The sequence below is a fragment of the Pipra filicauda genome, unplaced genomic scaffold (assembly GCF_003945595.2).
Source record: "Pipra filicauda isolate LSUMZ 115617 unplaced genomic scaffold, ASM394559v2 scaffold292_size926685_pilon, whole genome shotgun sequence".
NCBI lineage: Eukaryota > Metazoa > Chordata > Aves > Passeriformes > Pipridae > Pipra > Pipra filicauda.
In genome coordinates this window covers 402,338-418,763 of record NW_024104412.1, presented here as the reverse complement: position 1 = coordinate 418,763, position 16,426 = coordinate 402,338, and the positions used below count along the sequence as shown (strand labels likewise).

Here is a 16,426-nt window from a genome sequence, read left to right as displayed (position 1 = left end):
ATTGCCAGGGGCACCATCAAAGCCAGGGGAACAGGCCAGAGTGGGGGAGGATCATCCCCCCTCATGGACACAGCCTGGGTAAGGCTCCTTGGGAGGAAGGGGATGATGGCTGTGAAAACCAGGTAAGTCCAGGTCAGCTGCCACTTCTCGAAGAGAAAACCCAGCTCAGGCCACGGGCAGCTCACCACAGTGCTTCACTGCAGGCTGCAAATATATATGATCCCAAAAACTCCTAAAGAAATGAAGATACTAGAGAAAGATCAGGGGAGAAAGTAGCAGGGAACTGTCCAAATGCTCGGACAGGAAGAAAGAGGAGGTCCTCTTCTGGCATTGCTGCCTCTCACCAGCTTCCAAATGACTCATCAAAAAGAGACAAGGGGAAAGTTTCTGAGATGGGAAAGTAAGAGAGTTAGAAATAGAGTCTAGCTAGAATTGAAATGATTTTAATTTCTAGGTGAAGTGAGTAAAAAGTAACATAATGGCAGAATACAAAATAACAAACAGCACAAAGAAGGTACATATAAGTACTCCTATTTTCACTTTTCACATAAAAAGAGAACAAAGGGACAGTCAATAAAGCTGAGCAGCAGCACATGTACGAGGATAAGCAAAATGCTGTTGTTCTAATGCACTGTGCATAATCATCCAGGGAGCTCCCTGTTCCAGCACAGCACTAAAATCACAGATGCAGAGAGACTTGCAAGAAAGGGACAGGAATGTACCTGAAAGGAAAGACCATTTGCAGTTAAACTCCCTGTATGTGAGTTACATGAGCAGTAAGCAATAATATGGGTTTTAAGAGAGAAATTACATACAAACAGCAATAAATGGGAGGGGGGCAGAGATCCCCGATGGCAGATTACTCCAAAAATTTCCTTCCAAGGGATGTCTTGTTCCTCCTTCCTCTGAAGCTTTTATGCTGACTATTGGCAGCAACTGGTGTTTGGAGAAGACAAACTGCTTCTCATCTCCTGTGTCTCCCTCCTGCAGCAAGGCCAGAGCACCTTCCCATCTGCCCTGTGTCCATGTGTCACTCTGAGGGGGGTCTTTTCACCCTTCCTCCCTGCAGCCACCTCCCCAGTGAAGGAGCTGGGCCAGCATGCTGCTCCCACCAGTCCCATTCTCTGCAGTGACCTCACCGAAGGCTCTGCCTTCAGGGGCTACCAGAGAGCACCATGTGAAAGCCTAAAGCTGGTTCCCCAGGCTGGGGTGCAGCTGCCCTGGGTGGGGGCTGCCTGGGGACAGGCAGCTGCCTGGGTGGGTGCTGAATCCCAGCCTGCTCCTTCCTTCTAGCCAAGGAACATTTCACATCCTTGGCCATATGTGACTGAGGGAGGTATAAATAATCCTGTCTTCTCTTTTTTTTTTTCCCATTGACGTGCAGTGATATCTCCCCTATTCATTGCTGAAAGGAACCAAAATTAATCTCAGGAACAATTCTGCCTGGTGATGGGAATGCACTCATTGCTGACACACATCAGCACCTTCCTTTGGGTGCTCCATGATCCTTGAGAGTCCCTTCCAACCCGGCATGTTCTGTGATTCTGGACAGATCCCAGTGAAGGTCAGCAACAGGGAGGAGGGACAGGAAATTACTTGGGAGAGCACCCCAGAATTTAGACAGAGCTGACAACTGCCAAACCGAGTTTGTGGAAACCTTCCTCTTCGTGGACTCCCTCACCTGAGGTAGATCAGAAGCCCAGGTCTTTCTGTGCCCACAAAGTTAAAATAAAACCAGACACTTTGCCCTGATCTCCCTCTCCATGAGGTTTTGTCCTTACACTCAGAGTATGAACCATCCTTCTTCCCCCAGCTGCCATCCATGCCCAAAGGATGGCATCCCATTTCCCAGCCTCTGCACAGCTCCTCTGCAGCACTCCCTCATGGCATCCCAGGCACATGTGCCACGGTCTCCCACCAAAACACAGCAGTTACAGGCAGTGGTTGCTGCTTTCCCCTCCCTCTGTAACCCCAAACTCCACCTTGCTCCCCTCTGCAGGAGGTGTGGTAGGAGGGAACTGGTGCACAGAGCAGGGCACCCTCTGCCCATCGTCCCCAGCCCCTCTGCCAGCTGATCCCCCTCTGCCAAAACCATCAATACCTCAATACCACCATTGTCCTTTAATATCTCACAGCCTTTAATATCCCCACCCCTGGAGAACATGGCAGTCTTTCTGACACGGAGCTGGATATTAAGAGACCTTGTTTTTTGTTGTGTGGTCTTGTTTTGGTTTGGTTTTTTTTTTTAAGACTTTATTTGTCTAACATGCTTGACCAAAAATTACAACAACATTCAAGTTATGCCAAAATGATTAAATAATCTTTAAGCTTTCATACCTCAAGTACTTTAAATGATATTTTGAAGTAACAGCTGCTTTCATATCCTTTCCACATAAAAATACACAGTATTTGGAAGATACCTCAGGAAAAAATTATTTTTAAGAGAATAGTTTATGGTCCACATAGAAATGTTGCTGAGGCCAATAAAAGGACCTCTTCCCCCCACTTTAACATTTTAGTCTCTTAAGTGCCATGAGCGAATGTAAACATTTCAGACTTTAACATACAGCCAATTTCCTGCCACATTTGTTGCAAACTGCTTGAATTGTGACTAGCTAAGACACTTTTATTCTAACTACAGTGCTATTGTTCATCTTCCCAGTGACGGCAGGAGTTCATATTCAACTATGAATTTCAGTTCTTGCTGATTTAGGAGTTGATCTGCAATTTCTACACCAGTAGCTCTGACAAAAGTGGCCCCCTCTGAATTCACAGCAGGCTTCTCATGGGAACCACTCACCCAAAAACCACTCGCAGGCGTGTGACAAGGCGTCAAAGACTGTTTTGGGTTTCGTTTTCAGGAAAAAGCAGCACATCAGTTTAGACACAAGGTCACCCAACAGGTCACAAAGAATGACAGACCTGTGACTTGTCATGTTTTCTGGGGGTCTGGTGGCTTCTTGTGGGTCCAAGGTAGTGACTGGGCTGGAATATCTCAGCTCCCAGCAGCTGATGGAAGAGCTGCTGCCCATGGGGAACCAGCAAAAAGCAGTGTTTCTGCCCACCTGGCTCAGAGGTGCAGCTGACACAGCCTGGTTTTGCCACACAGGTATTTTAAATTGTGCATGTGTGTCAAGTACATGCAGCTGCCACGTGAAGCTCACATTTACATCCACATATTGGGTAAAAAGTCACACACACAATTATCCAGTGCATGAGTGCAGAGGTGGGCCAGGCACAGACCTGCAGACAGCTCTGAACTGGCACTGCTGGGCTCTGCCCAACCTGTGTGAACAAGATTAACATCTAGATGCCATCAGCCCCAAACTGAGGATGTCCACGTTCAGAATACAGAAGCTGAACAACCTCCATCAAGGCAAAAGGAGATGTTGGTTAGTCCAAGGCAGAAATCCATGTCTTTCTTTTGGTGGGTTTCCAATCAATTCTTAAGCTTCTGCCTAGGACAGGAGTGAAATCCCAGCAGCCTCAACACCCCTGCTGGCCTGCAGGAGAGCTGCATGGGCAGTGCCACTGTGGGCCACCCCAACCAGCTCGTGGCACATCCCCTGCTCTGCCTGGTGGCACCTACAGCACCACGAGTGGCTTTCAGGTTGTCCTGGGCCTCTCTCAGCAGTGTCCACGAGTGGGCAAACAGCAACCCCAGGGGAGGTGCCCTCTGCTCTGTGCCCATCAGTGTGTACTCGTTACAGCTCTCCAGAAGTGAATCCCCAAACCCCACCCTGGGATGGCGCCTTCCCCCAGAACATCCACGATGTTCCCCAGGGACAAAATGATCACAACGACATTTAACCCCTCCTGATCAGGGCCAGACTCAAACCAGTCATCTCAGCTTTGGCTGCACACCCCATTAGCAGGTTTTAAACCCACGGTCCCAGTGGGTTTTATTTAAAACACCATTACTGATCGTTGGGTGGGCTTTTTGTGTTTTTTCTCTTTTTTTGTTTTCTTTTTTTTTAAATACAGTCACGTATCTCTTTACCATATGAAAACACAGTTATATATTTTTCTTCTTTGTTTTTTTTTCCTTTTTTTTTTTTTTTTTTTTTTTTTTTTAGGGAAATGTCATCCTTTTTTTTTTACAGGTTACAAATTCCTGAGTTTATACTGCACTTAACACAGTCTCCCTTCTTGAATGTTGAGCTGTTTACAGCATGCTGGCAATATGCACCATTTCCCTTACCATCTGTAATGCCAGATGTAGTAAAACTTCCATTTCAGTACAGTGAATTAGGGCCTCTATTGCATTGGTTTTGAATAGATGCAAAGACTTAGACCTGGAGGACTTGGAGTAATAGCTTTCCTCCAGTGACTGGTCATTTGTGCAGCATCTTTTATATTTGCCATGTTAATTAAGGGAAAACATCTTCACCATAATTTTTCTTTTACTAAGAGCTCACTGGGAAACATCTGAAATGAGGGAATCCTAGTCTAAACACTGAAGTTTAAACTGCAAACTTTCTTAAAGAAACACTCCTTTGAAAGACATTGTTCTTTTAATAAGTCCAATACACGGTATATACAAAAGCCCCTACTAGATATATATATATGTGTATGTATATATATATATATTTATATGTGGAATGCATTCACTTTTTTGTGTTCACAAATATTTTAATGGTGAAATGTTAAGTCTTTAATCTGTTTCTGGCACCAAAATGTCTTTGTTCCTCATCCACTTTTGTTACTCGAAATTTATCTGCGAAGAGCTAGCAGGGAAAAAAAGAAGGATTTTGCTTTTTTTTTGTTTGTTTTTGTTGAATGGTTCCCTATTGGGATTCTCAGCCAGCAATATAAAGTTGCTAATGTGTTGGGTACAACTTTAAATCCTCCTTATAATCATGTGTTCCTTGGAGTAGGTAAGTCAATAACTATAGGTGGGTTAAGTGGCTGGTAATTCACAGTGCACACAGATGCATTCACATAGGTAGTGGTTCCATCAGCCATGACACCATAACCTACAAAGTAAGAAAAACTCTGGTTACTCTCATTATTCATTATTATCTTCTTCATTTTTCAACTATTCACCTTTACCACACAATGGTAAGTGCCACATTTATCACTCAGAAGGAATTTAAAAATTCTCTTGGTCCCTTGGAAAAACCCATCTTTGTCCTACAGAACTTTTTGCCATCTTTTAAATTGTGTAAGAAAAACAAAACAGCCCCTCACTAACTAGTGGCAATAATCTCTGGCAGCCAGCTCACCAAACCTCCTTAGGAAGAGAGAGACTTTTCTCTGCAAAGCTTTCTTTCTTAAGACTATTTTAGTTCTGGGAAGAATGAGAAGATGGATCTTAGGCATTTGAAAAAAAACGTCCTTCTGCTCATTTAGGTTTCCAGTCATCAGTGCAGCAACCTTTGGGCAATTTCTGCCCAGTGTTGAACATAATTCAAGCAAACAATGAAGAAAAAGCATTGCTTGGCTCAAGGGAAGTGTGTGAGCATGTGCAGCTGGGCAGGATTTGTCTATAGCAGCAACTCCTTCTTCCTGTGTGTTTGAAGTTGTTAACCAATTTCCATCAAATTTGATGGAAAGAGTACCTTTTTTCCATCAAATCTGATGGAAAGACACTAAAATTCCTGCCCAGGGAGAGAAAAAAAATGGCTTTATTAATGCATTCTCTATCAGACAAGGTGAATTCATAATCCAAGACATTTCCACACAACTGTGTGTCTCACCAGTGGTGGAAAAGCTTCAACCACATCTCATGTCTGGCCAGACACCCAAGTCAAACAATTCCAGAGCTAAATATGCAGAAAATCAAACTTCCAGCCATAATGCCTGCAGAAATACTGTGAAATGCTGTTTTGGAAAGTGAAGAAGAAGCCCTTCAACAGCCCTGGTGTTTTGAGAAAATAAAAGCTCTCCATTGTAAAAAATCTTTTAATGAATGACCAGGAAGAAACTTAAGCTTGATTACACTAAAACTAAAAGCTGGACGTTGGAAACTTCCATTGAAATATTTTGATCAATATGAAAAATTCACAATCAGAAATATAGGATTTGGGAGGAATCACTTGATAGAAAGTGTTTGCATTAAAATTCAATCTCATTGTTAGTGAAGTTCCTAGGGAAATGTATTTGTTGTTACATACACTGAGACCCAGCTATTCAAATCCCAGGTACCTGGGACCCTGTGGTTTTTTCTGAGTGCAATTTTGTGTCTTACAGAACCACTGGCAGTTGCATCATTTGCAAACAAAGAAACAATAGCCAAAAGCCTTTTTTTTGTGTGTGTGTGTTCCTTAAAATACCCTGAATAATGCAGGGCCTCCTAGACTCTCCATGGAAAAACCACACTATAATTAGGGACTAGGGAGGGAAGAAAACTCTGTCAGGTTCCTGTCACAGACATTTCTTTAAGCCAGTTTCTGTTTGCCACAGAAGAATTGGTCTGTGCAAAACACAGATTGAGAGTTGCTGCTGGGACTCCGTGTCTTCTTGGCTACTCATTTGAAGATTTGCTGGAAGATTCCTAATGCTGTGGCTTTCACTCCTGTCCTACTGCCAGCAGAGTTTCCTTGGCCATGACCTCAGCCAAGGATTGGCTGTGATGGGAAAACCAGGATTTTAGTCCCCGCCATGCTGCTTATCACTTCCATGGGTGCATCAGCAGGAAACCCATGTGCAGAGGTATTTTCTTGGCAGACACGGCAGTGCAGAGAGGGGAATAGAGAAGAAACATCTCTTCTAAGCATCCCTTCCCCCCAGATGTTCAGTAAATGACTGCTGCAGATGTAGCTTTGCTCACTCAGAGGAAGAACTCATCTGTTCAAATCATGAATTCTCTCTACAAAGTACAGCTTCGTTTGCACAGGCTGCCTGCAAAGGGAATTCTCCTCTGCAGAGACTCAGCATCCCACTGCAAAACAGGCTATGCAGTTCTTGTTTTCTCTAAATTGTGATGGTTAACAAGAAGAATACCTTGTTTCTGTGCTTCAATACCTACTGTGCCAACTACATTATTTCACGAGTTTTCCCATTCTAGGGAGGTGCCATTCTCTTCCCCTGAGAGCAAAGTTGGGCTTGGTTTTAGCAGATGTGATTTTGTTTACCTGCCTGAAGCTTCATGGCTTGCTGTTTGCTTGGATCCCCTGCAACCCACTTGGCTCACAATTTCTGAAATAGTGATGAGTTTGAACTGTATTCACCAGCTCTTCTGGTTGGAATATCAAAGATGCTCTAACAGCATCATTTGTTTACTCTGTGATTTAACAGCACTTAGGACATTAACCAGGCATTAACAGAACACCACAGAGGAGAATGGACCTAATCCCTAAGCTGTAAAACAATGATCTGAACATCTTCTCCATCAATTTTACACCAGCACACCCTCTCAGCAATGGCCCCTCTAACGTGGGGTGAAAGCCCCCAGCAGCAAGCCAGGATGGCATTTCTTGGGAAGGGCAACGTTTCTTCTCAAAACCAGGATGCCAGTTACTCCAGTTTTTCCATTTCTGCCCTGGTGAGACCTACAGAGATCCTACATCCAAGGCTGGAGCAGGCCCAGGAGCAGAAATCTGGCAGTAGGGCAGTACCTTCTCCTGCCAGTAAGTTAATATTGCCAAGGCCTGAGCAGCTGATAATAAACACTTACATGCCAACGGGTTACCTTTTGCACAGCCCAGTGGTTTCTTCTGGGGGCACTGCTTGAAATCCTTGATATGTGAACAGGGCAGACAGCATCTACCTCTCCCTTTGCCTGGAGATGCACTCCTGCTGTCACCAACTTCAGCAGAGCATTTTTGGCACCATTTACCTACTTATGTGAAGGGAACTCATTTTTTTCCAGCTAAATATCAAACAGTCAAGAGAACTGCTTTGTTTCATTTGGGCACCAAATGTTTCCCCTGCCAAAGCAGCTAAATGCATCAATAAATATCTTGGAACTCCTACACAAGGCAGTGGTGACATCCCTCTTGATTCCAACTTCATATATGCACTTTATTGTACAATCTTGAAGCTTAAGCCTTACAAGCACCTCTCAAAGCATTCCTACCCATTTTAGAAACACAGAAACTGCAACCTAGAGAGCTTACATGAATTATCTTAAATCACAGATTCAGCTGAGGAAAATGCAATCCATCAGTCCTAATATTTAGTAACTACTGGGCTTGTGTTCTTATTTTAAAATTCACAGTAATCCTCCCCATGAAGGAAGCATCACCCTGCTTCAGAGATGTACAAACTGAAAGAGAAGCTGAAGTACAAATATTGAAATGCGGGTATCAGCCAATATGCAGTTAAATATGTATCCCAATTCTAGAAGTTCAGACATTCGAGTTTGAAAATGCTACTTAAACCTTCTGTGTTGGTGGTTTCTAAACACACATAGAAAGAAATGTGTCCTGACCTTCATGGATATGTCCAAAAACATGAAGCCTTGGCTGTATTCGTCTCTGGACCGTGTTCAGCAGCTCGACACATCCTACCCGTTGCATTTTCTTAGGAACCCAGTCTAGAAAACCTTTGGAAGAGAAAGGAAAGCTTTAAAAGGAGACAGGTAATCTGCAGTTGTGCTGGTCCACAGCATTTCTGAGATTTCATGGCTTTTCACAAGCAGCCCCAGAAGAACCGACGTGGAAAAAACTGTGTTGGTAAACAGAAGAGGAAGGAAGGAAAAATACCCAAGGAAAACCATAAAAGCTCATCTGGATAAAATGAACTATGATAATCCTTACAAGTTGTTTTTCAAGGAATTAAAAAAAAAAATCACTGCAATTCAAGCATTTTTTGCACTGCTGCAAACAGGAAAACTCAATGTTTTACTCATTTTTCTTCCTCGAAGAGGGTGAGGTGTAAAGAGCAGTGAGTCCAAAGTGAGTCTCCAGACAACCTAAATGAACATTTAGCTGTTTAAATCTAGTCCTGGGATCCGCTTTTTTGAAATGGAACACTTTGACTGATGTAATGGAATCTGTGTTAATTAAAAATGGAATCTGTGTTAATAAAACTACATCACATTGAATCCCAGAGTAGTGGAACTCAGGTGAGGAACCTTCTGTGTGCCCAAAAAATAACACCCTCAGGCAAAACTGGTTTAACCAATTCATGGCACAGCAAGCCCCACTTGCCTAAACTTATGGACAGGAAGAGAAACTCAGGCCTTTTGCAGCAGATGTATTTAAGTGCTGTATTTACTTGCACAAAGATTGGGTGAAAAATGTGTGTTTCGTATGAATACAGACAGAAATGTTACACCAACTTGCCTCTTTGTCTAAAAATACTGCAGGGAGATGTTTACTGCCAACTGAAGTCTCATGTTTTCCTTCAAAGTAGTACTACAAGAGGGATGTTCTTGTATTAGAGGGTTTGCAATAACCAATCTGATTTCTTTCTATTGTTCTGCCACTGTCACCGGGCTCAAATTTGGAAACCTAAAAAGATAAAATCTTCCTGGTTTTATTCTGTCGTTCTGGCATTTTCCCTGTGTGCCTGTCATAGCTTTGTGTCTCCTGCATTGCTGCAGTCCTGTGAATATATTGTGCCTTTAGCCCAGAGTTACAGAGCCTGGACCTGGTTTTCACAGGTTTCCTTTTGATGTCCACTCAAGCATGGCTAAGCAGCAACCAACTGGCTTAAAAGCCCAGAACTGTGGTATTCAAGCTCCTGGAAAAGCTCTCACATTTGCTAGAGCTTCAGGGTGGGTTCACACGTTGAGAAATATCTCTTTGGCTGCCAGTCCTTAAAAACCGGGCTCAAAGTGCACTGTGGGGTTTTATGAAAACGGCCAGAATTTGCCTTTCTGTCATAGTTAGACAGCTAAGTCCAGTTTTCAGAAAGAAGTTGGGAATGCAGAGTCCTAAGTGCCAAAAAGAGGAAGTTCTGCTTGTGGTCAAAAGACTCCTAATTCATTCAGATTGGTACCTTCCCCTGCTTGGCACCTGTGAGGGGGAGGACAAAGAGGAAGCCCCCCTGAATTACAGGCAGAGCAGAGCAACGTTCTGCTGAGTTCATCAGTCACTCACAGCAGGTCAAAATTCACTGCAGGAAACAACAAGTATTTAAGATGCTAAAGTGCAGCCAGCAACTCCTCTGGAATCCAGTAATTTTTTTTTTTCCAGAATAAACATCTTATAACCGTAGGTTTTGTTCCTTCAGTGATTTGAAACAGTTAATTGTCAAAACGTCTGTGGAGAACACAAAGCCAAAAGTGTTTCCACTTCAAAAACTTCACAAACAAAAATCCATAAAATTAACTTCTCCATTAAATTAAGCATTATTTATGTTGAACATGTTTTTGTTTACATGCATTATCACCCTTCTGAAGCCTTCCCATATGTTTGCAGCTTATTATGTACACCTGACTACACAAACTAAGAATAATTGATTACACCTAGCTAACAATTAGAGTTCATCTTAGGGTTTTTTTAATGTTTGGTTACTTGAAACAGGTTTCTGCAGCTGTCAGGAAAGTATAAATCTTTGTCACAGACAATCGAGCAGACAGCTGCAAATGAAGACTTAAAGGTGAAATTAAATTAAAAACAAAGAAAAGAAAAGTGAACTTTTGGAAGAGAAAGAAAAGAAACATAAATGCGGATCTTTAGGAACCAGGGAAAATACTTTAAAAGTTATACTATACATAAAAGTGACAAAAATATGCAGATATGGAAATGAGCATTAGCACTGACACCATAAACACTGTATTTTGTAAGCTGTGAAATATATGGTATCTCTTTATTAATAATTAACGAGTTACTAATTAAATGGTCAATAATAGCTGTTTTAACCTTTGTTTTCTTATCCTGGGGGTTTCATCCCAAAACAGAAGAAAAAAAATTACTCAGGTTTTTGTTACTAACTGAGAAACAAAGTCCATTAACTGGTGCTTTTGCATCTAAATCACACAATTTCAAATCTGTGGAATAATGTATTAATTAGTTTAGGAGGATGCACACTCTTGAAGTGAGGGAATGAGAAAGCAGCACAGAAAATGGATGATGGACAGAATTTAGGCAGCCCTGCTGGAGGAAAAACCAGAATTTGCAAGAGGACTGATTGCTATTTATGATCATTAGGAACAGCTCTAGTGATGCTGCCCAAGATCAGAACAACAATAATCAGCCTTCTGGTTAAAATAATTGGCTGGGAGGGTCAAGGAGGATCCTGTTTCCCAAAATGTCTGTGGACAGAGCTGGACAGAGCTACACAATGAGGAGGTTCCCTACATTAGGCAGAGTTCTGATTTCTTTTAAGTGTCATATATTTGTTGCCTTGGGTGTCAGGGAGAGCAACAGCTGATGGGTTCTGTGCCTGAGCCATCTATGCCTGAGCCATCTATTAATGCATCAGTAAGAGAGAGACAAAGAAACAGGAACTTCTTTTAAAAAAAGGAGATTCTTGGAGGACGGTAGAAGATTAAAAATTTAAAAAAAAAAAAGAAAAAAACAATACTGAGACATGGAGATGGGAGGAAATTCACATTATTCCATTGCAATCAGTGGAGATGGGCAGCTCTTCCTCAGAATTACTATAATTATTAAATTACTTTTCAATTATTAAATATATCATTAAAGTACTTCTGATGAGTGAGGGAAGAGAATCTCTGTAGAGGTTCTCCTCCCTCTGCTGGTCCCAGAGGCTACTGGAGAGGCCTGGTGGCTAAATTATCAAGGTGGTTGAAGCTGGGTGGTGTGAACCCCTCTCTCCACTTTCCAGCACTGGATTTCAAGTGAATCTTTGGATCAGCTGAAGGCTGGAGATTTTTTTACAGAATTTTACATTTTTTTACAGAATTTAAAAAACAATTCTGGAAGTGCTGAAGAAGCTTCTGACAAACTTTGGAGCTGACACCTCTGGGTCTAAACAGTTAATTTCTGACATCCATGATACAGGTCCATATTAAAATCAGTCCATGGCATGAGACTCCACTTCGGTGAAGTATCAAAACACAACCCCTACTGTGAGAAACTACACTCACAGAGAGGTACTTCCCTCAGGATTAGTGAGCAGGGGAATGCAAACATGTCTTTCTAAAGAAAACAAAACACAAACCCTTAAGATACTTTCTCCTCCAAGCTCTGAAAGGGAAGAAAGGGTGGAAGACAAGAGGGTTTTAGGGTCAGGAAACTGGGGAGACTAAAGGTTTAAAGAAACCAACTGCCTTCATTTCACACAAAGCACTCAGCAGAACACTTAAGTACATGCTCCATGTTCGTGTCCATTTGTTAAATTAGTGAGAGTTAAACACACAGTCACATTAAATATAGACTGCTAGATGTTAAATTCATCAAAAAACAGCCTTAAGCCTTTACTGGACAAGTTCATGTGATTATATTATCTCTGTTACAAAGGTAATTTTACAATTTTCTAGGAATACAAGAAATCTCTTGTGGCTTTTATATCACCTCTACTGATATCTGGAAAACACACATGCAAAACTGTTTCTTTTTGACCTGCTCATGTTGCCAGATTGTACTACAGGTAAACAACTCACCCATGCTGTCCAAAGAACAGGCAGCATTGGGGTTTGTGAGGAGAAGGTTCACCAAGTCAGCATGGGGACGAAAAATAGAGATTCTGGGTACTTGTTAAAGTGATAAAAAATAAGATCCTAATCCTGCATTTCTCTTCAAGTAGGCCCCATGCTTTCAATATAGTAGTTTTACCACTGGCAGATTAGACAGATGCACAGGTAAATGAGCCCCTGCTTATTTATAAAGCTCATTAAGGCTTTATGTGTTTTTATTTTTCAAGCCATTATTTAATTCCCTACCACTGAGCACAGGTATCATAGACAATCATGAGCTGAAGTCCTGGTGCCGCTGAAATCAGTATGAATGTTACTTTTGACTTCTGCCAGTCAGGACTGCACTCTGTTTCTAAGGAGAGCCAACAGTTACTGCACAATCATCCCAAACACACAGCTAAGAGCACTCGTAGTTTCTTACCGAGAGGTGGTCCATGTGTTATAAGAATATCTATTCCATCTGGAATAAGGTTCCATTTCTCTAATAGTGCTTGGCCTCGCGGAAGATTAAAGCCCCAGCCATAAAACCAAGGTTGCCTGCCAAGAGAGGAGGAGAATGTCTTCAGTACTACTTCCATGTACTGGTTATCTAATTAAAACACTGAGATTGACTCTCCACTAGCGTGGAATTTGAAGACACAAACAACATTCATTTTCTTCTTTGTGTGCACAGCAAACCCCTCTTTCCATACCACCAGCATTATTTAGCTTGGATGGCAAATCAGTGCAGTCCTTACCACTTTCAGCAGACAGTAAAATATTCACAGTATTCCTCTGACTACTTACAAGACGTGGATACCAAGACCTCCATGTGTGGATCATCCTGCTGACTCCCACAACATTTAGAACACCTGCCTCAAGACACCTACATGTGAATATGTCTCACACTGGCTCCCATAGCACTTGGCCCTTATCCTGTGACCAGCTGGGCAAGGACAGCCCCTGGCACAGTGACAGATCCCTCTCCAAAGTCAGAGACATCCTCTGTGCTGCTTTGTTTCCCTAATTGGATGCATCCCATCAGAACAAGAATGCTGCTGCTTCTCTCACACATAAATTTCTTCTGTCCTCTGGTGTGTTGACTTGCTTTTAAGTAAGACTTTCCATATTCAGGATTTCTTATCAGACAGGCATTTACATTTTTTAAACCATATTTATGGAGCAGCTCATCGTGGAGCAGCGGGACTGTAACACTGCCAGTCAGAACACAATTTATCCACATCTTGCTATCCCATTGATTAAAAAAACTGTATTTCACACCAATTATATCACAATGTCAAATTATGTCTTGCTGACTAGGCTCCCACTCTAGGTCATAAAATCGAGGGGTTAGTTTTAGGTTGGAGATTTTATAATCTTTTGACAGATATCTTCTGGCCATGCCAATATTTGAAGAACAATGAACAGGCTGCTTTTCTTCCACAGACAAAAAGAGCCTCAACTATTGATGACTGAAAGGCTTTTTGTGTCCACAGCTCATCTAGCTCTTCATCACATGCCCTGGATAACCAAGGTCTGGAGAAAGAGCTGTCCAAGGAAAAAAAAAAAAAGTGAAACCTTGTACATCTGCCACTGGGACCAGAAATATATCCCAGCCTCCAGAAGCTGTGAGGAGGGAGGGAGGTGAAGAAGGTGTGTGAAGAAGAGATGTTAACAGCACTAGCAATGAAGCAGAAATCTTGTTCTGAGTCATGTTGCTCAGACCAAGGCACCTGCCTGAGAAAAAGACACATCAGGGCTACAAAATCCCACTTTTCTGGTTACCTGTTCAACTCCTGGCAGCCTTTCCTGAGGAGGAACAGCACCTGGCTCACAGGCACGTGACTTCTCACCTTCCTGCTGCTGGGTGGTCTGGACAGGAGGCTCAGGGGAGACCTTATCCCTCTAAAATTTCCTGAGAGGTTGTAACCAGGTGGGTATCAGCCTCTTCTCCCAGATAACAATAGACAGGACAAGAGGAAACGGCCTCAAGTTGTGCCAGGGGAGGTTTAGATTGGGTATTAGGGAAAAATTCTTCACTGATGGGTCAAGCCCTGGAACAGGCAGTGGCTGAGGCACCATCCCTGGAGTTATTTAAAAGCTGTGTAGATGTGGCACTTGGGGACATGGTTTAGCAGTGTTAGGCTCAGTTCTCTTAAAGGTCTTTTCCGACCTAAACAATCCTGGGATTCCAGTACCTGGCTCACTCTGCAGTGACACTCACACAGAGCCAAACCCCGGCCTGTGGAGCCTGAACAGCCCCTCTGTACACTCAGCTCACCACCGACAGGACAGGAGGATTTCTGTCACACAGGAATGCCCTGCGAATAAATAAACTGAAGTTTGTGGGGTGCTCGGGTGTTACAGAAGTGGGAGGCTTTATAAAAATACACAGTAGTCAGGCTTTTTCTAAACTCTCCACCCTCTCCTGCCTTGGGACTGCATTCCACACCTTACACGCCAAGGATCTTTCTTCACCCAGATGAAAACACTCCACTGTTTGGCAAATCGTCTGTAGGCCCAGAGCACGTTTTCCAGGAGCAAAATCTCACGGACAGAAAATATTTGCAAGGGCAAACAGGAGGCAAAAGGAGTGTCAGCACAGTAAATTATGTTTTTAAAGCCACTGACAGTGGATACACGGCCCTGCTCCCACCCATCGCTCGCCCTGGTGCTGCTGGGCGTGGGTAGATTTATTAGATTAGGAGAGATTAGATAGGTTAGATTAGGTAGATTAGATAAATTGGTAAGAGAAGGGTGCTAATAATGCCAAGGTGGTGGGTTCAATCCCTGTGTGGGCCAGTCACTTAAGAGTTGGACCCCCCTTGTGGGTCCTTTCCAACTTAGAATAGTCTGTGACTCCATGACAGGATCGTCCCCCAGCAGAACCAGCTCCGAGAAACAAAACGAGGGAAAAGACAGACTTTTCCCAGGAAGAAAAGGTCAAACCCCCACAGAATAATTATTTGAAGAACACAAGGAAGCATTTCTAAAGAGAAATCACCAGGACTGTCACACAGGTCTCGCCACCAGTCAGCTCAACCCCGCTGAAACCCGAAGGACCACGAATGGCAGCCGCAGCTGGGGGAGGCTCTGCCTCCTCCACCAGGGCCACACCACGGGGCCACTCTGTGAAAAGCCCATTTCCCCTTATGAATAGGCATGATGTGCTTATTAAGACAAGCAGCACTTTCCCCCGTGCCTCCCTCCCTCGCTCCCTTTGTGGTGCCTGCAGCCGAGCGCGGGGCTGGTAAGTTATTCATGCTGGAGCTGTTCTTTTGTGAGGGGGAGATGTTACAACTTGTGTGATTTGCCATTATGCTGTCTTTTTGTGACAATCACGAGATGGGAAAGAAATGTCTGGAATATTTCTGGCAAAAAAATACACCCAAAGTCCAAGAAAGGATTGAGCGGAGGATGCTGGCATGCTTCACAGCTGAGAGAAGAAAGACAAATCACACACTTCAGTGCCCCCAAAGCAAAACCATCTTTATAAGCACGCAGGGATTTTATAAATCCCCAAGTCCCTTCTTCTGAAAATTTATTGCGAAACAGCCATCAAAGTTTCTGAGTAGGGAAAAAAAAACCCCCAATCTTCTCTAATACCCACTAACAAGTCTGTGACCTGGATATCACACGAAGACAACTTGGTCTAGAATTTCCATTTCTGATGGAACCTGAGAGCAAAGTTAAATTCTTCATGTCAAGCACTGAATTTCTGCATTCCGGCTTAGTGCTTACTCAGGAAAAGTAAAATATTTTCATAATTTATGTTTCAATAGTATTTTACATTTAACAAAGAAAATACTGTCATGTATGTTCTATAAGAGAAAAATCCACTGTTTTCAAAAAAAGAAAAACAAACCACCAAGAAAATTTATTTGGCAATTTAAGACATACATCATTAATGCCTCTCACCTCTGAAGTGAAGCACTCCTGTAGAAATGTACTTTG

General features: G+C 42.8%; 1 protein-coding gene across 5 annotated transcripts in view; it reads right to left on the bottom strand.

Moving 5' to 3' along the window:
- Positions 1-423: 423 nt before the first annotated feature.
- Positions 424-16,426, bottom strand: part of MPPED1 (metallophosphoesterase domain containing 1) — a 60,034-nt gene continuing 44,031 nt past the window's right edge. For all 5 annotated transcript variants that reach the window (XM_027730157.2, XM_027730156.2, XM_027730159.2 and 2 more), the window contains 3 exons: positions 12,915-13,030; positions 8,375-8,488; positions 424-4,976 (listed from right to left, as the gene is read on the bottom strand). In XM_027730157.2, the coding sequence (XP_027585958.1) occupies positions 4,858-4,976; positions 8,375-8,488; positions 12,915-13,030 (349 nt within the window). In that variant the 3' untranslated portion in view covers positions 424-4,857. The remainder of the gene's footprint in view (positions 4,977-8,374; positions 8,489-12,914; positions 13,031-16,426) is intronic.